The following is a 20,062-nucleotide window of genomic DNA, read 5'->3' as shown; positions in this document are numbered from 1 at the left end:
AATCATCACCAACACTCAGCAACATCCGACATGTGCTATAAACACTGGAAATGAGCTGAAAGGAGACCTTACGCTCCTGTTCAGTTCACATTCTGACTTGAGTGCGTTTCACTGCCAATTAACAGCTATACACAGAAATCCAGTCTCTTTCACAAAAATTTTTAAAAAGTGCAGAAGATATGCAAGTGAAAATAAACTAGAAGGTGCGGACGAAAGTTTGTAACACAAAGAGGCAACGTATAGAGTTGTGCTTTACATGACCTCCTTGAAACCATTATGATTTTGTTACTGAATTTCATCTATACCTTCAGATTTAACTGTAAAGCTGTTCAATAGGAACAACTGACACACAATTGATTACAAGCGTTTTTCAGACGAAGCACAGCTTCCTGGTTTCGGCCATGAACCAGAGGCCGGCGTGGAGCACCACCTTGTGGCCCACAATGAGAGCTGGAAGGCAAACAGGCAGAGCGCACAAGTGAAGACAGGTTCACTTTTTACAGCTGATAGCTAAACATACTTGAGAGGAGCAAATTTATGAGTTTTTCAATACTGCTCGGAATTGAAACAAAAGCTCTTTAACCTGAACAGTTCTTTAGTTCTGGCATTTTTGGTAACAAGATGTGGCACAAACACGCAGGACATGTCCGGTTGGTGAAAACGCTTTTTATTCAAACGTGCGGTGCATCAGTGAAGGGGAACTGTAAACAGGGGAGGGGTGTTTTCTTCTCACATTTGATGCAGAGTGTTGAGACTTCAGGGTCTGAGGTTCCCAATTCCTCTATCTCTCAGGTCTGGCATCCATCTGGAACTCCCGAGTCTCTTTCTCCCCTTGGGAAGACAAGGGGAAATAGAGCCAATCATTACCCACAGGTGTGGTAAAGTCACACCTCCTCACCACCCCCCTCTCTGCAGCCTGGGTGTGCCACACAAGAATTATGCTCCAACTTCAAATTAAATACTATGTTAAAAACTGCAGGGGGCACAGTGGCACAGCAGGTTTGACCAGGGCCTTGTCTGGGGTTGGAGTCCTTCTTGCAGTGCCTTGTGACAGACTGGCCTCCCATCGCAGGTGTGTCCCTTCCTCCTTCAGCCTTGTGCTCTGAGTTGCCAGGTTAGGCTCTGGTTCACCGTGACTCCCCTCGGGACAAGTGGTTGCAGACACTGTGTGTGTGTGTTAAAACTTGCATGAATCACATTCTTCTTCTGGTGAATTCCAGCCATCTCTTTTCAACTTGTCTATCTCATGAGGGTTGTGGAGACCCAGAGTCACTCCTGCAAAGCAAAGACTGAGGCTGCATGTCTTACAAGGGACACAGAGTAGGTCAATTTCTGGCATTAAAAAAGCGATACTGCCAGACTGACAATGGTAAATTATAAACATAGGCTCATACACACCAAATGTACTAAGTATTTTATTTCATTTTCAACAAAATTAATCATTACTCAGGGTTGCACCATTGCACCATGTGTGCAATGAGCACCATAAGTGATCCAAGGTGTCCCCCTCTAATCAAGATGTTTCTTCTTTAAAAGTCCACACACAGAAGTATCATTTCCCCACCTAATTACAAAAAATATCAAACCAAATATAAATAACTGGATGGCATTAACATTTCAGCATTTAATCAAATATAAACTGCATAGCCCTTTAAGCATTATAATTTGCCAGAAAATATGGCAGCAATAACAGGGTACTGGATCTTAAAAACAAATCTTTATAAAAAAATATGTATTCCTCATGTAACATAATCCATGAAAATAGTTTTAAGCCAAGTAACACCTGTAATGTTAGAGAAAACACTTTGGTAGTGGTTTAACAATTAGGAGACTTGAAAAGTCCACTCTATACATAAAAGCACTTCGGTGTAAAATTCATAATATAAATTCACAACATAGCAGTTTGCAACATTTTAGCATGAATAAATATTGAAGTTTGGCAGACATTGTTTCTACATGAAATAGACAAAAAAAAAAAAAAAAAGTCTAGGTTATGGATTGACAGTTGTCTGTCACAGGAACCTTCATAACATGTTACCATCACTTTTTACACAGCATTTCTTTGTTCTACAGCCTGGTTGTTAAGGCCACCTGAAGGCCAACAGGTGCGCTGTGCCGGCGCAGTCCATGAGTTTATCAGACGAATGTCCCACCGCCTGCTCTTTGGTCACCTGCCCCATCAACGTGAAGGATCACTCAGCTGTCTTGGCGTTCTTCTTCTCCAGTACTTTGAGGAGGTTCTCAGGCATCATGTAGGGCCGCTCAGCACTGCCATCATTCCTCTCCAGATCCTCCACTGGGGGTGGGGTGGGGAAAGCAGAAAGGCACATGATTAACCTAAACAGACTCTCCACAACACAGAAAACTTAATGTACGAAACTTGGAGAAAACATGTTCAGTGTCCACAGTCAGCAATATTTTTGTTTGTGGACACAGTCATGCGCAGTGGTTTACTACCACAGTGCACCAAGTAGAGCAGAAAGACTGCCACAGGAATGGGGGAGGTCACAGCATGACTCTCATTCTACCACAGCAAAGGGCCAGCTTTCATCCAACACCTTACATATTCCCTAGAAATATAACATGGAATGCAGCTGGCAGATTCACGGCTTTAATGGAGAGCATCAATGACACTATACACATGCGACAGAGAAAGAGAGGCAGAAACAGTGAGAGAGAGCGCACAAGAAGGAAAGAATGAGACAGAGAGCCCACCCATGAAACAAACCCAATCCAGACCAATCCCAGGTTATAGCAGCATAATCCCAACAGGCAGTCAAATGACAAGGCAAGTAAGTCTGATTGCTCTGCATACAAAACACAAGATCTCTGACAGAGCTACCCCAGGTATTAACAAAAATAAATGCAATGAAATACACAGAGTCGTTGTTTGGCCTGCATTACATCACACCATATATTACATTGCACTGTAAACAGATTTTAGTCATGTACACTCTTTTCCACTTTCGACCTGGAAACACCACAATAAAGACTGCATCATAGAACTGCATAAATTAACAGTATTGAGAAAGATAGAGGGAACAGTTGCTAAGCAAACAGTTTGTCTTGTGCCACACATGTTAAATGGAGACGGCTCACTGGCACACACTGTAAACAAGGTCACTGCAGGCAGACAACAGCTTTGTGTAACTGGATTTGCAGGTTAAACCTCAGCAGCTCTAATCTCTGATACTTTTTGGCAAGACAGAGTTAAGGACACATTTCTCAGAGTAACTAAAGTTAGCTCAAAACTGTTCAAAGCACCACCACTCATTGGCCCTTCAGTGTACTGGAGCAAACTCCCACAATTCCTTACAAATTACTTAGAAGGAACAGGGAGCTATAACCCTCCTGAAAAGCATCTTTGGTAAAGCTACTCGTGTTGTACTTTCTGAAGGTTCTCCTCTCCATTCTCTTGCATTTCAGGGCACTGATGCAGCTGTATCTCTCTGTCCTGCTCCCAGGGTGTCTCCTCTTCCTGATCCGGAAGCTCCTTCACCTCCTCCATCACCGCGTTCTCTGAAAGGATATCGTGTAGCTCTGGAGACATGAAGTACGGCCTTTCTGCAGAACCATCGTTTCGCTCCAGGTCCTCGCCTTTCACATTTGTCCCATGTACATGAGTGAGTGTGTGTGTGTGTGTGTGTGTATATATATACACATGTGCATTTGTGGAGTGGATATTTGGATTAGTGCAAGCAAGGGCAGAAATGGTTAGAACAAGCAGGAAGTGAAGAAGTAGTGACCCATGGGGTAGGGGACGAAAAGGGGTTGGAGACAAAGAGAGAGATACAAGTCAGAATCAAAGGAAGGAAGAGCGCGTGCACACACACAATTATTTGACATTTCCACAAAGCCAAGTTAGCAAAGTTGCAGAGAAAGTTAACACCCCCCCCCCCCCACACACACACACACACACACACACACACACACACACACACACACACACACACACACACACACACACACACACACACACACACACACACACACACACACACGTACATCTGATCCATATAAAACAGAAGTACTACAGCTTCACTACAGGTTTCTACACTTGTACGTCAATGCTGAACACAGACATTAAGCGGTTAACAAAGCATCCCAGTGAAACAGTTTGATGACAAGGGGCTGGAAATGTTCCTGAAGTGACAACGGTGAATAAAGCATAGAGCCTGAGTCGAACACGGTGGGGGGGGGGGGGGGGGATTCATAATACTTAGACCGCATTTTATTTTCTGTAAGGTATTATGGACGTCTATTTCCAAACGAGCAGAAAACTGAATCGATTCTTACGGCGTATCAGGCCAGAAGGTCAAATTTGCAGTGACTCAGCTTTCTACACTGTTGCATAACTCTTCTGTAGCTTTGCTGATAAGTCTACAATAAAACAGTTCCTTTGAAGAGCACCTTCTAGCAGACCTTGGGTGTGCATGTAGGCACGGCTTGCATTACTCACAGAAGCAGAGGAAGAGGGTGTCCACACACATTGCATAGACACTGAAGAAACCATGAGCAATGAGGTAGGAGCCAATAATCACCGTCTGAGGAGACACCAAAATGCCCTAGTCATTATCACATCGAATACAACAGACTGTAGATGCAGAAAAGTCATTCTTATATTACTGACAAAACTTAGATTTGGATATCTACAAAATTTCTAATGAAATTGGCCACTTGTAAATGACAGCTAGAGCAATGGCTTGCACTGACTCACCACAATAGGGACCCAGTAGTAATTGAGAGCTGGTGTAGTGCTCTCAATTCCTTTCATCTTCCCAGAGAAGAAGAAGAAGGACAAGATTCCTGAAAAATGGAAAGAGATAAAATACTGTGCTGCAGTGTGGTATTACACAAACTGTAAACATCACAGTATTTTGTAACTTTGTATTACATGACAAAGTTTTCATTCCCTTACCAACTGCTGCAACTATGAGAAGCTTCCCCAGGAACAACAGGAAGTCTGTTACTTTGTCCAGGACAGCAACCCTGAAAAGCCAAGAGCGGAGGGTGAAAGGGGGAACAAGTCACTGGTGCCCTTTCCCCTCCACCCAGATTATACAAATCTAGTTGCTGCTGCAGTTACAGTTAAAGCTATGAACCCCTACCGGATAATGTTCCTCATCAGCAGGAAGAAGGCGTCCCTGGCTGATGTGCAGAAGTTTTTACCATAAATCGCTATCTGAAGAGAAATGGTGGTATTATGATCAGGCTCAATTTTACAACTGCCAATTCATACAGTAGGTCACAAATACAATCACTCTTGGTTCAAGTCATGCAAAGGTGTCAAGCTATCACACCATGATGTAGGCGTTTCTGTTGAGGAACTTGATGAATTTCTCCAAGCACCAGAAGCAACACTTCAGGCAGCACAGCAAGAACTTGGCAAACCTATTCTGGGCTCCTGTAGGCACCAAAAATAAATAAATACACACATACATACTACACAAAACCAAAGGCATTCCACAGTCTCTCTCTCAATAATCCATATAGGTCATAGGGTTATTTATGATGCAGGTATTTACAATGGACAGGAAGTGATGCAGCAGCATTGCCCTCACACACACCTTTCAGCTTGTAGTCCACATATTCCAGCAGCACTCTGATCACCTGGACAATGGCGAGGATGAGCGATCCAAAAGCCATGGAGCCAGTGTGATACCTGTACACACGAATCAAAGACACCGGTGTCTTAGGCGAGGTCACACAGAAGAAAAATCCTTTATCACTCTCCATATTAACATATTACACTGAGTTTCCCCATTTTGAATCATTTAGGAAACAACCCAGTGGTTCTAACAAAAAATAGAGCACACTTTGTTGAGAACACGAAAGAAGTCAACTGAAACAGTATCAGCGTAACGTATCAGTGTTGAACACAACGGTGTTCGTGAGGACAGTGGTGCAGGTGTTCACCAGGACTACACACCTGAGTGCTCGCCCCAAGGATGAGAAGATGGGGAAAGCAGGCATATCATCTGGCTTCTTGGAGGCCCAGTAGTAGGAGGCAAAAGCACCTGCCAGGGTGACCTGTCCTAGTGCAGTCACAAAGTTGGCACACCAGAAGAAGAGGAAGACATTGTAAAACTGGAAGGCAATCAGGTACTTGTGGTAGGGGCTCTCCCCGCCATAGAAGGCAAACAGGCACTTTGCATCTGGACACGCCAGCTTCGCTGCGCTGGTGTTGAAAGTCTGGCAGGGGAGAGAGAGAAGTCCAAGTTAAGCAGATGTGAAATAAAAAGCAACATTTTGCCATGTATAAACATAGCCCAGCTGGAGGGAAAGAGCCAGAGCTCACCTCAGGTTTACAAGTGTTCCTGGAGTATTCACACGCAGTGTCATTAAACACTTTGTAAACTGGTTCATTAGAAGTGGACAGAAAGCTGGTGAGGGCAGGTAAGGAAGGTAACACCCAGCCAACGGAGAAATTTTTTTTTCTTAAACAGGCCTCATAGAGTATGTGTACACACGTACACACACACACACGTTCCAAGCAGGGTTGTGGCAAACTGGAGCCTAACCTGGCAAGACAGGGTGTGCAGGGCTCGAGGTGGACATACCCTGAACGGGATGCCAGTCCACTGCAAGGCACCCCAAGCAGGACTTGAATTCCAGACCCACCACACAGCAGGCCTCAACCAAACCCACTGCGCCACTGCACCCCCCGCCTCATAAAGTAACCTTCCAAAAATATGTATGCTACAAAACAAGATGTGCAAAAACATTACTGACCCCACGATTTAGCTCAAAATTATCCAATTTGAGGAGAAAAAAAAAAAAAAAAAAAAAAAAAAAAAAAAAAAAAACTTTCCTCCTTTGATATTTTAGACACAGATCACAAGGATACATTGCTGTCACAGCCCAGTATGCGATGACCAAAGCCAGGAGGATGAAGGTGAGGAGCGGGTAAAATAATGATGACATCACATAGCCAATGGCCCTATAAAACAAAACAGTGAGCAGTCATAGTTTCACCTGCATATTAGTGGTACAGTTTCACATCAGGAGTTAACACTGTGATGACACACACACACACACACACACACACACACACACACACACACACTCTGAAGCGCTTGTCCCATACGGGGTCACGGAAACCCAGAGCCTAACCCAGCAACTCAGGGTGTAAGGCTGGAGGGGGAGGGGACACACCCAGGACGGGACGCTAGTCCATCACAAGGCACCCCAAGTGGGACTGGAACTCCAGACCCACCGGAGAGCAGGACCTGGTCCAACCCACTGCGCCCCCTCTGATGATACACAGAGAGAATTAAATAATGGTAGCCATTAGTGGACCGTCTTCTTTGTTTGTATCTGTTTTTCTTGCCTTATGTCTGTGTTAAAGCGCTCTATGTCACTCCGTGAGAAGAGCGCTCTATAAAAAGTAAAAAAAAATAAATAAATAATTCCCATTCTTGATACTACAGATGTCCTTGCAGAAATTCCCACTGACCACTTCCACCACACTGAACCCACCTGCTGGCCTCTTTGATGAGAGCGATGGCAATAAGGATCCGCTTCCTTAGGAAGATCAGCAGGAGTATGATGATCACCTCCACAATACACAGGATGATCACTGAGGGGAAGGTGGTGTTAGAGGAAATCTAAGCCAGTTCTCATGCAGTCCATGAGTTGTGTTTCAACACATATTTGCTCTGGCAAGATGGCCAGTTTACACATAGGGTAAATAAAGCTCTTGAAGCTGGCGGCAAACACCACCTTTTGTGCCAGTGACAGACTGCCATGACATGCATGGCAAATGTACCTGGTACCAGGATCAATGATACAAGGGCAGTGTATGAAGACACAATCAGCCCTACAATCAAACACAATCACAGCCAGCGAGCCACAGGACTCACTGAAGGCCAGCCAGGTCTGCTGGATCTGCAGGTAGACGCTGAAGTCCGCTTGCAGGCCCAGCTCTTGCAGGGTAACGTTTGCCCCAGGCGTGCCCTTCAGACTGGCGTACTCCATGTAGCAGTGGAAAATGCCTGTGTGTAGAAGACAGGGGGTGCCATCACAATAGAGCTCCAGACATCCTCAATGGAGTTCACTATGAATGTGGATTTTGAATATGGTATACAAAACTGCAAACCAGAATTCCAACGCATGGCATTACATGCATCCTTATGAGATTTATGCTAAATTTTTTATTTTTACTGGCAGCTACATGTCTAAATACAACTGAACAGCATAGGCCAATTACCCAACTTCCTTAACAATACATGAAACTTTACTTGGAGATGAAATGGTACTTTCAGGATTAGACTGATTTATACTTCAGTAGAAGAACCTGACAAGCAGGAATGCAAGAAGTGGGACCATACCATATCCAATAACCAGGATGACCAGTATGATCATGACCCACACCATTATTCCAGCCAGGAAGCGCAGGAGAATGATGAATATGAGGCTGATTACCATGGCGATCACCAATCCGCTGTCAAAGAGCAAGGCGAGGGAATGTGGGATCACAGACATGTTCATGACTTGACTGAGCTCTGGTTTGTTATGAATCAAGCGCTTCGATACCAGGCTATGGGTAATATTCAACAGGAGCTCTGTGGATGGCTAAAGCACTCACATCAGGATCCAGTACCAAGAATGAGTGTAATCTTCAAAGATCTTCATGGCCAGCTGCCGAGCTTCTCGGACTATGGTGGCATTCCTACAAAAATCACAGGGGCAAATGGTAATTCCATAGTGGCTCCACCCAGAAGAAAAATCACAGCCATGGAGATCCATTGCTGTTGGATGCACTATAAATGCTGTTCCACACAATTACTGGTATTCTTATTATAGGACATTCTGTACTCACCCAGCACCCTCTAGGAGGTCCTTGGCGTTCCTGATTTTCCCCTGCCCATCATCAAATGTGGTTTGGTTACCCACAACGAGCACACCGTTTTTTTTACTGAAGGCAGGGAAACATCTGCGAGACACTGAGAGGAACCGGGGGGGGGGGGGGGAGGGGAAGGTAAGATGGAGCAATGCATTAGAACCTGATGCATGTTTACACACACAAAGACAGGGTTTGGTGTAAATCCCAGTGAGTATCCCTAATACTCATGGGAACTACAAGAAGGGGAAGGCAGAGAGGACTTACAGGGTTTGCTGGGCAGAATCATGGCAGGACACAGTCCCGTCTTCAGGACTTCTGGAGCACTCTAAGCACAGAAATACAACCCCAATATTGCTGAGCAAAAACCAAAATGAACCCATCAAAAATAGCAGAGCTAGTTCACTACACAATTTAAGAAAGAATCAAGCTTTGCCGATTCAGAACAGCCTCTCAGCTCTTACCAGAGAAGCATCAAACACATCCAGTCTCTGACGAGCTCCCCCTCTTGTTTTCAGTCATCAATAGCTAGTTGCTTACCAGTGTGGACAAATCCACCCCTTCCTTGCAATATGATTTGTAATATTTCAGGTCCGCCGTTTTGAAGGCATTCAGGAGGGTCAGGAATCTGTCTGGACACTTCTCTACACAGATCTGGGAATAAAATGTACCATCATGTTATCTTCCAAGAGGGGGAAAAAAATGCAAACACACTGAGCATGCTTTGTGAAGAAACATTTAGGGGTGTAATGAGAAAATCAGAAGCTGATCAAACAGGGAGGAAGGGGAGTCAAAGGCCACCTGTGGAGTGGGACACTGGAATTCGAGCAGAACCAGGGGACTGGCACATTTCATGATGTTGAAATAGAACAGGTTGGGCTTGTTCCTGCAGAACCCAAAACAGAACTTATGACTGTTGTGTTTCTCTCATCACTCCAACAGCCCAGAGAGGCTGTTTTCTGTTCTCAAAGCAATGTTTCTGAACACTAAGTTATACAATCATACCAGTGCAGCAGTATTTAATTAAAATTTACTGAGAACAGGGGGAAGGAAGAGCTGAGGCACATAACACAAAAAACGACCTACAGCAAAATAAGACAGAAAATGTTGAAAAAAAAGTTACTACTCATCCATGGTGAAGGTTGGGAAACAACCTGTAATTATGCAACACAGGGAGAAGAAAGAGGATAAAAACTTGAAGAGGGTACTAACTCCAGTGGGGTGCCTGCCTGTCCACAGAACTGTCCCCTGCTGTCCGTGGGGTAGATCACCTTCCTGGGGTCCCCTTGAGACCATGCTAAAGGTGGTGGACACATTAGACAAACGCACCACATTTCTCCCACGGCCAGAATCAGATGCAGAAAAGATTTCACATTGCCCAGATGACAATTCAAATACAAATTAAATGAAATTTAAAAAAAAAAAAAAAAAAAAAAAAAAAAAAAAAAGACACCATTACACTTGCATTTCACTTCTGTTCAAAACAGAAATAAGCTTTAGTATTTTTACTAAGTTTTTGAGAGAAGGGAGAAGGAGGAAAAAAAAGAAAAAAAAAAAAAACCAGACACTTACCTAGAATTCCAACTGCAAAGTAACCCAGTAAAGCCAAGATGAAGAGGATACAACAGATGATGTCTGTGCAGCCCCTGTTTTTAAGACAGAAAGAATGGTCACCTAATACTACATGAAGATACAAAGTGAACAACTGGATTATTAGAGAGGGTAATTCATTACCTGTTATGAATTGGTCCTTTGAAAGTGGGGTCATATTTCCTTGGCTCCCCTATGACAAAAAAAAGCATTTTCTGAATATGTAATTTTGCTTTTGGGCTCATGCCCCACTGCAAATTGTGAAAAAAGAGAAATGGAGACAAAATACGACACATTCACACATTCACTTTGTATGCAATTAATTCAAATTTCAAATCCATCAAGTCTCTCGTGGTCCAGAGGGGAACCGTGCCAGCGGCTTTTCAATCTGCCTCGACACCATCAAGCCGTTTCGGTAACAAAACAATTGTTTTTTTTCCCTCCATGTAGCTCCATCACTAAATTTTAGTTATTCCTTTCCTATAGTTGGTAGATGAAAAACCTGTGTACTTCACACCTAAGGACGCATGTGGGAGGATCAACATCTTTATTTGAAAATAGCTCATTTCTTTAAAATGATAAAGTTCCAGAAGAGTCTGCATAGTACTACAATATTGGTGCAAAGCTGCTCTGAAACCAGACTGAAAGGATGCCCTGCTCGAGGGACACGCCTGCTCAATGGGCACCATTCCACCACTGTGACTCACGGCTCCCCCCGCCCCCGCCTAAGGTGAGCGCGAGCTGCAATAGCGCAGCGTGGCCGCTAGAGGTCAGTGTCGAGACAGCAGGAATTTCCACCACTGAAGACATGCGAATCTTTCACCCGTTTTGCTGAAAACACGTCTGTGGAGACGACAAAAAAGGCGTAAAGTTCCGTCGAGGTGCGCATATACAACGGAGAAAAAGTTGTCCGTCTCAAACTCGCGTTTAACATGAGGTGAAGAAGTCACTTCCCGCACCTGACACCCGAGTCCTGACCATTTTATTATATATTATAGCGCTTACACTCTGACTCCTAAAACAAAACATGAACACGAATCACACATTCCAGAAAAGTGATATAACACAAAACAAACAACAGCAAAAACGCCCGCACACGAATCTTCCTGTTCCCTCGTCAAGCCAAGGAAGGGTGTATGAACACCTGTACCGTACGAGTCAGGCTTCACGTCTTCGCCTAAACGTTTTTCAAGACTTCTTCTTGTGTGTCGCACTTCTTCCAAAAAATTCGCTACTTTAAACATTACTAGTTTGTGCAAATCAGTGCGGACAAAAAAAAAATGTATAAATAATAATTAATCGGTAAGTTACCATTCTTGCCATAGTATTCTTCCTCGGGCATGTTTGCGAGCGGCCGGGGCTGTGCTCGAGCTCAGAGTAACGCCGCACAGCATGCGCGCTCCCGCGTTCCGCCTTTTCCGCCTTTTACGCCACCGTCTGTGCGCGAGGACCCGTCCAACCGGTTTCTCCGCTTCAGTTCCAGCTGTAAGCGAGAGCTCCTCTTCATACGAGTACGAGTCCACTGAGCGCTCCTGCTTATATATCTGTGGCCCGCGGGAACGGCGGGCTGTTAGAGCTCAAGCAGGTCCCGCTTGGGGGGCTCTTCTCCTCCAACCTGAGCTCAGGGCAGGCTAGGCTACCTGTCCTGTCCCGTCCTTTCCCTTTCCACTTCTCTTTCCTCTTTCTGTTCCTCTTTTCCACCTTCCCTCTGTTTCTGGGCCCAAGCGCCACCACTTTGACCTCAGTGGCACTGTCACCCTTTCACACATGTTAATGAGAAGATGTCACTGGAGAGATTGCAGTTCAGTACCCTGCTCAGCGAGAAGTGGGATTCAAACCTGCGACCCTCGGGTCCAAAGTACTAGCTGTCCCCGATGTACATAAATCTAATTTTCTTAGCTCACACACACACACACACACACACACACACACACACACACACACACACACACACACACATTTTCAGAACCGCTTGTCCCATACAGGGTCACGGGGAACCGGAGCCTACCCGGTAACACAGGGCGTAAGGCCGGAGAGGGAGGGGACACACCCAGGACGGGACGCCAGTCCGTCGCAAGGCACCCCAAGCGGGACTCGAACCGCAGACCCACTGAAGAGCAGGACCCAGCCCAACCCACTGCGCCACCGCGCCCCCTACTTTCTTAGCTCATCCCTTCTTAAAAAGAAAGCGAAATGCCCTTACCAATACCCACAACCAATAGTGTAGCATAGGACAGCTAATAGTATCATTGCCTTTGGATCCAAAGGTTGCTGGTTCAACTCTCACCTACTGCTGTAGTGCCCCTGACTATGATAACCCTAACTTGGTCTATTAAAATTACCCAGCTGCATAAAGGGGTAAACATTAATCTGTAGAATAACGGTATAAGTTGCTTTGGTGAAGTGTCAGCTAAATACATTCATTATTAAAATTCAGTCTATACATTTTAATGAAAATATGTGTATTTTCAGTGAACTGGCTAATATTATAATTGCACACACACACACACACACACACACACACACTTATCCCATACGGGGTTGCAGGGAACCGGAGCCTACCTGGCAACACAGGGCGCAAGGCTGGAGGGGGAGAGGACACACCCAGGACGGGACGCCCCAAGCAGGGCTCGAACCCCAGACCCACCCGAGAGCAGGACTGCGGTCTCACCCACTGCGCCACCGCACCCCCTACCATTATAATTGCAATTAATTGCAGTAAGTTTATTTCTGTGTGAGTGACTGTGTGTGATTGTCCTGCAATGGTCTGATGTCCCATCAACTGCACACTGGAACCAATGTTTCCAGGATAAGCTACATACCATCGTGGCCCTGCACTGGAGAGGATACATGGATGGATGGATTTTTTTCTCTTTAAAAAAATGATTTTTCTGTCAATAACAGTGTAAAACAGTTTTTTGTCTTTCACATTGTACAGAATCCATTCTAGGCATTTTGAAATGTCCCTTAGTATGCAACCCTTAGACAGAATAAATCGTCCCTAACAAGAGAACACTTTGCCTCAGGGACCCCTTGAACCTTCAGTAATTGTAATAATCGTTGCTAAGAAAAATGAGCAAGAGACATTCCTCATGTGAGTAAGGAATTCCAGTCTCCCACAGGGTGTCACTGTCCTGTCCACAAGGCCACATCTACAGGAATGTCAAGGGACAGGATGCAACAGTAACAACGTGTTTTTGTTGCAAACGGCAAGCATGCCACATGGTAAAGGCCAAATAAAGGAGGAGACAATAAACTGAGATTTCACATTACATTTTCCAAATATGTTAATGTTTAAGTAAAACAGTTTTTAAAAAACATTGGCCTGAAATACATCCCTACTTACTTCAGGATCCCCGAGAAATAAATACATGTCTACGGCATACTTACCACTGAAAATGACCCAAGTCAACCTGCCCTTTATTTAGAGATTCAGGAGCAAAATTTAAGAACTTGCTAGCTTGTTGGCCATTTAAAGGTTAGCAGCTTTAAGGTCTTGCTGGACTGTTATGTTTGAAAATATTTTTTATTTCAGGGTTGTCAAAATCATACATAAATGCATGTGTGAAATAATATAGAATTTTATTTTGCACATTATTTTACATATATTGCTGTCAACTGAGGTTCTGTACTGACAGCGGAAGCAAGTTGTTGCACTTAAAAAATGAGATGCTGATGTCATGAAAAAGTCTTTGTGGAAACTGACCTTCTCTGCATCCGCTGACTAGAAGAGCTTTCTGTGTTTAGCTGAGGAGGAACTCGGCCGTCGTACAAATGGTATTATCACACAAAAACGAGCCACGAGCCTCAGAAACTTCTTCACACTGTGCGAAGAAAGACGCACTGGGGCAAGAATGCACCAATTAGCTAATTTCTTAAACAACATGGAAAAGAAATGTTTTTCTTTTCACATTAATGTACAATGTAGAAGATAACTTCTGAGTCAGTGGGCTATCTTCCACTTGGCAGCCCGAACTACACTATGTCCACACTCATAATTTCCAAATATTTCCGTGTTTACAGCATCCTTCCTCTCCTCGGCGATTTCTCTGCAACGCTTCCATCGTCATCAGCACACATCAGTCATGTATCAGTACCCACCGAGTTGACGGAAAATCTAGGCTCTGTTCAACGTAGCTTTTCACGAAGGGATGTCTTAAACTTTCACAAGGACTTCATTGGAGAGCAAAGCCTTCCGAGTGCAATTTCAAGAAATAACAGCAGGAAACACGGAAATCGGGTAAACTGTGCAGCAGCACTACAGAACCAGGACAAGGAGGAGAAAACGGCAAAAAAAACCCAATAAAATTTCACGCAACCAAAACGCAACTGTTGGCAGTCTAATTAGAGCACATGTAATTCGACACTGAACAAAATGATAGTCCAGCCTTCACTACATGCACTCCTGTTATTAGAGTTTCCTTTCATAGAGAGAACTCAAACTGGCACAAAGCAGCAACTATAATTTAGAACAGAAGTGCGGTGCTATGCACACAGTCCCTCGCTTAAAAAGAGATCTGCGGCAGAAAAACCGAACGCAGAGAGCAATAAAATGCCCTTAAATTGTGCAAGTGAAATATCTATGAGCCACTTGTGAGTCTCTTTAGCGCAACACTGTTTGGAAATTGGAAACCACCGCGAAGTCCGTCCAAATGCCAGTACAGTCGACAGTTAAACGGAGGGACTGAGTGACAAACTAAGAACAGCTGAAGTGATCCAACAACAATCTGGAGAATGGGCTGTGGGCCCCTGTTGCCTTCTACTACCCCATTGTGTTGGACACGTAACAAATGGGCCCAAATACATGATTCACAACAAATTGTTAAGTGTCGGTCACCCGCATGTAAACAAAGTACGTGAGAAACATCTGTCCTCCATTTGTGTCCTTAGCGTTGAAAGCGGCGTGTCCACTGTTGCTGCAGTTGAGTCCATCCATGTGGTTGCTGCTCTTACTCTTCTTTCCTTTCAACTTTTCCAAGCATCGCAGTCTTTTCGAGAGTCTGATCTTTGCATGTTGTGTCCAAAGTAAAATAAATAACCACAGTTGTATCATTGGCACAGGGAGTAGCACTGCTGTCTCGAGGCACCTGGATGGTGCGAGAGGATGTGGGTTTGATCCCTGCTCAGTCTGTCTGGAGTTTGCATGTTCTCCCAGAAGCTTCCTTCCACAGTTCAAAGGAGGATTGGATCAGGTGGATTGGGGAATCTAAAGTCACCCATAGTGTGTGAGTGACAGAGGGAGTGTGTTCCACTGATGTATGGATGAGTGACCCAGTGTAAGTAGTGTATCTAGCAGTGTAATGTACTAGTCAATGGTAATTCTGTAATTGTGGGCAGCTGGTAGTGTAGTGGTTAAAGTGACTGCCTTTGGACCCAAAGGTTACAGGTTTAAGCCTTGCCTCTGGCTGTAGTACCCTTGAGCAAGGTACTTACCTTGAATTGCTCTGGTAAAATTACCCAGCTGTATAAATGGGTAAATAATTGTAAATTGCTTTGGATAAAAGTGTCAGCTACATGAATAAATATAATACTCTTCTTACGATATGAAACATCACTCCACCAATGACATATGTGTTATATATGTGGTCCCTATATGAACCCTCCTCCATAAGTGAAATAGTGATGCACTTTTTTGCCCATCAACCTCTCGTTCTATTCAAGGTCTTTGAGGTTTGCAGCCTCACCCAGAAACACATGGCTGTGTGAGTGTACACCCTGCAAGGGACGCCCGTCTCACACACACAACGGGCAATTTAGAGTCAACAGTGCCTTCGGACCGTGAGATGAAACTGGTGCGTGGGAGGAAACCAATGGGAGCACGAGGGAAAAATGCAAATTCGCATAAAAAGAGCCGAATTTGCAGCCACGTCCAAACCCCCAGCCCAGCCTGGCAGTACTGGATGCGCCACAGTGCCGACTTTCGATGCCAACAGTGCCTGGAAATTTACACACATTCTACCAACGCAAAGTTTGCTTCAACTCTAGGCCAGTTAAAAGCAGCTGTTCAGCACCATCTGCTCCAAAGGACTCCACACACACACACACACACACACACACACACACACACACACACACACACACACACACACACACACACACCTCCTGAACCGCTTGTCCCATACGGGGTCACAGGGAACCGGAGGCAACCCGGCAACACAGGGCGTAAGGCCAGAGGGGACACACCCAGGACGGGACGCCAGTCCGTCGCAAGGTACCCCAAGCGGGACTCGAACCCCAAACCCACCGAAGAGCAGGACCAGGACCAGCCCACTGCACCACCGCACCCCCTTCAAAGGACTCCATTTCCTTGTAATTTCGGTGCATGCTTTAGGCAGAGTGTTCAGTTCACGCAAGGGCCCGTAATATTGCAATGATTCATTACGACAGTTATGTAAGGTTCCCGCTGCACAGGACGTACGGAAAATCCATTAAATGGAAGATTAGAGAATGCAGCCAGAACTACGTTGTACGGTGTACTCCAAACTCCTGGGAGAAGAATTAGTGATCATGAGAGAAGAAGGGATGTGTGCGTGTGTGTTTGTGTGTGTGAGCGATAGGGGGAGAGAGAGAGACAGAGACTGGGCAGGAAGACGCTCGGAATTAAGGCAGAGGGGGGAAAAAATACGGAACGGAAACGCCGCCCATAGCGAGTGTGGACGTACAGAAACAATGGGTTGAATTTTCAGGCACTCATTCCCACTTCACTTTCCACAGGATGCATAAGAATTTCTTTTGGCTCCACAGGTCTTTTCGTTAAGAAATGCATTTATAGGATTTTCATCTCCTTGCTTTACTATTATTATTATTTTTTAAATATATATATACTATATAGAAAGCACGGTGGTGCAGCGGGTTTGGCCGGGTCCTGCTCTCCGGTGGGTCTGGGGTTCGAGTCCTGCTGTGGGTGCTTTGTGACGGACTGGCGTCCCGTCCTGGGTGTGTCCCCTCCCCCTCCAGTCTTACGCCCTGTATTGCCGGGTTAGGCTCTGGCTCGCCGCGACCCCACTTGGGACAAGCGGTTTCAGACAACGTGTGCGTTCTCTAAAGTGACGGGAGTGTTATGTTTGTACATTAAGATACTTATTTACTCATTTATACAGCTGGAGATGTTTTGTTTTCTGGATCAGTCGAGGATAAGTATGTTGCTCATTGGTACTGTAGCGTCAATCAGGATTGAAATCTAGGTCCTTCAGTCGGAAGGTGCCACCTCTAACTGCTACGCCCCCTGTTGCTAGAAATATTATCATGATGTCTGCAATTGGTGTGTTTAATGTAAAGAATGGGGAGAAAAAACTCATTCTGCATCAGGCCAAATATTGAGGTAAATGCCTCACTTGACCATATGCTTTCTGCCTGCTCAGCTGGGTGTGCTTGTAACACATTTGAACGAGTTGTTTATTTTTAGCCTACAGTACAATCTGCAGTCTGCCATCTCCTCCCACAGTCCGTCTGAGTCTGCTTTTTTTGAAACGCCCCACTGTATGACTGCCTCCTGCCGTTCACCGGGACACAGATAACCTGACAGCTGCGCTGGGTTCACTGACAAGTGTGGGGAATCTGTACATTTACATCTTTAGCTGATGCTTTCCTCCAAAGCAAATTACAATTCTTTACCTGTTTATACAGCTGGGTAGTTTTACTGAAGCAATTTAAAGTAAATACCTTGCACAAGGGTACTACAGCTGGATGTGGGAATCAAACCTACAGCCTTGCAGGCCAAAGGCAGGAGCTCTAACCCCTACACTACCAGCTCTCTGGAACACCACCTCGCCATGAGATGTTTCCCAAGAGCCCTGATCACGAGCACAAATCACTGCCAACCAAAAAACTATCTTTGAAAGCGAACATATTTAGGGTCAGGGTTAGGCTCCGGCTGCATAAACCAAGCGCGAACACGCTTTCGAAAATCTACTGAATCATGTACAGTTGCGGAGAAAAAAACAAAAGAGACCCACAGCGGCAAACTATGCGTTTGGATTTTTGCTTAACTAACCTTTACACATTTGCACCATCAGCACAACGGGAGAAAAGTGCGCGGCTTCACAGCACACTTGCAAGTAATAGGGTAAAAATACATCGGGTTCAGCTTTAGCTCTCAGATGAATACTTTGCAATCAACATCTGCATATAAACCGTAATACTTTCCCATCCCAATTATTTTGTACATCACAAATCCTGTATGGAGGACAAAGTGGCAGTACTGTACAGTAGGCTATAGTATATGTACAGAGTATATATTTCTAATAATGGAAGAGCAGGAACAACTTGCCCCGTTGGGCTGCTGCTCCAACTAGATTATTCCTCAGGCTCAACTCCTCAGTTCATCAAAAACGCAAAATGCAAATAAATAAATGGAAATGTTTCTTTCAATATGAGAGGAAGAGGTAGCTGGTGTTAGAGGTCTAGTTATATCTTGCAGCAGGGGGCACATCTGATCTGCGCTGGGCGTGGGACTCCTGATTTTCCGCGCGCCGAACCTATGATCACGCACGTCTCCGCTCCGCACTGGCAAGAATTACAAGTGACAAACTCCTTGCTTGTTTACCGCCCAAAAGACTCCAGACGCCCCCTTTTTTTTGCGTGGCTCCGTGCACCGTGTCCACAGCTGTCGGGGAAAACTTAATGCGCGCACCCGCGCACGTCCCCCCCCCCCCGCCCATGACGGGACTCGCTCGCTCAGCTGCCGCTTCGATCCAATTCGAGCCCCTCGGAGCCGGACCGAAACGAACCCGCGCAGAGAGAGAGAGAGAGAGCGCGCGACCACCCGCGGACCATGTGCAGAGAGAGTAGACGATACATGTTTCATACCGTATTTCGAGTCGGGGTTCCTCTCCTGGAGCTCCATGTCGCGTTTCTGTTTCCTTCTGTTAGTTTCTGTCACACTGTACTGTTACCGCGCTGTATCTTAAGAAGGAGGAAGCATGGTGACTGAGCCCCGCTCCGAGAAGTGCGATATTCCTCAACCGTTACTTGCGTGCCTCTTCCACGGTCCGCAAGGGGCGTCGCGTGGCCACCGGCCAAAACCCACATGCTAGCAACAGCCAATAGGCAGCCAATATGCTAATATTACACAAAACTTGGCCAATAGGAGTTGGGGGACTCTTTCACTAACAGCATAACAGACTTCGTCACTGGCCGTAAGGCGGGGATTGTTCGTTTTATTAGAGCTTCGGCTCGAAGGGAAGGGGTCCGTTTTACTTCGCTACTTCTATACGCGCGAATTGGGCCGCTCGCGGCGTTCAGCTTGCTATGTGTTTGTTTCCTGAGAAATAAATTATTAACGTTCAAAATGGCCAGAAGCTATGGAACATTGCACACACTAACGGGATGAGTCTATCGTGCCATATCTGGGGGGGTTATTATTTTTTTTAGCAATTTTACATTGTTTTCATTTTAATGCTATTTGAACTTGAAGTTTATGAAAATAACAAAAGTGAGTCTCACTGAGAATTTTAAAAATTAAGGATTTATCTCAAACTTTTGCAGAATGTCAGTCAAGGTATAAGTCAAGGGATATCTGTACTGTTAAGTAGTACTGAGTACAGGCAGTTCCCTGAATTACGAACGAAACGAGTCCCGTGTCCTCAGTCTGTCTGACTCTCTCTACAATGTCCCATCCTATGTATATGG

At 45.1% G+C, this 20,062-nt stretch overlaps 1 protein-coding gene across 3 annotated transcripts; it reads right to left on the bottom strand.

Moving 5' to 3' along the window:
- Nucleotides 1–1,402: 1,402 nt before the first annotated feature.
- On the bottom strand, nucleotides 1,403–19,433 carry LOC108926168 (choline transporter-like protein 2). Of its 3 annotated transcripts, none has more exons than XM_018738722.1 (22): nucleotides 19,241–19,433; nucleotides 10,577–10,625; nucleotides 10,415–10,488; nucleotides 10,055–10,139; nucleotides 9,644–9,728; nucleotides 9,383–9,496; nucleotides 9,110–9,170; nucleotides 8,822–8,945; nucleotides 8,588–8,671; nucleotides 8,331–8,443; nucleotides 7,863–7,994; nucleotides 7,480–7,579; nucleotides 6,848–6,940; nucleotides 6,299–6,383; nucleotides 5,930–6,192; nucleotides 5,568–5,662; nucleotides 5,301–5,404; nucleotides 5,109–5,182; nucleotides 4,919–4,989; nucleotides 4,718–4,806; nucleotides 4,460–4,544; nucleotides 1,403–2,296 (listed from the first exon to the last, which is right to left on the bottom strand). In XM_018738722.1, the coding sequence occupies exons 1-22, from the start codon at nucleotides 19,275–19,277 to the stop codon at nucleotides 2,193–2,195; spliced, it is 2,121 nt and encodes a 706-aa protein (XP_018594238.1). In that variant the 5' UTR covers nucleotides 19,278–19,433; the 3' UTR covers nucleotides 1,403–2,192. The 3 variants fall into 3 exon arrangements, with proteins under 3 accessions (XP_018594238.1, XP_018594240.1, XP_029106427.1); XM_018738724.2 differs by lacking the exon at nucleotides 19,241–19,433 and adding an exon at nucleotides 11,744–11,836; XM_029250594.1 differs by lacking the exons at nucleotides 1,403–2,296; nucleotides 19,241–19,433 and adding exons at nucleotides 2,306–3,597; nucleotides 11,744–11,841.
- Between the last annotated feature and the right edge of the window lie 629 nt (nucleotides 19,434–20,062).

This window comes from Scleropages formosus, chromosome 3 (assembly GCF_900964775.1).
Source record: "Scleropages formosus chromosome 3, fSclFor1.1, whole genome shotgun sequence".
Lineage (NCBI taxonomy): Eukaryota > Metazoa > Chordata > Actinopteri > Osteoglossiformes > Osteoglossidae > Scleropages > Scleropages formosus.
This window is presented reverse-complemented; position numbering and strand designations above follow the sequence as displayed.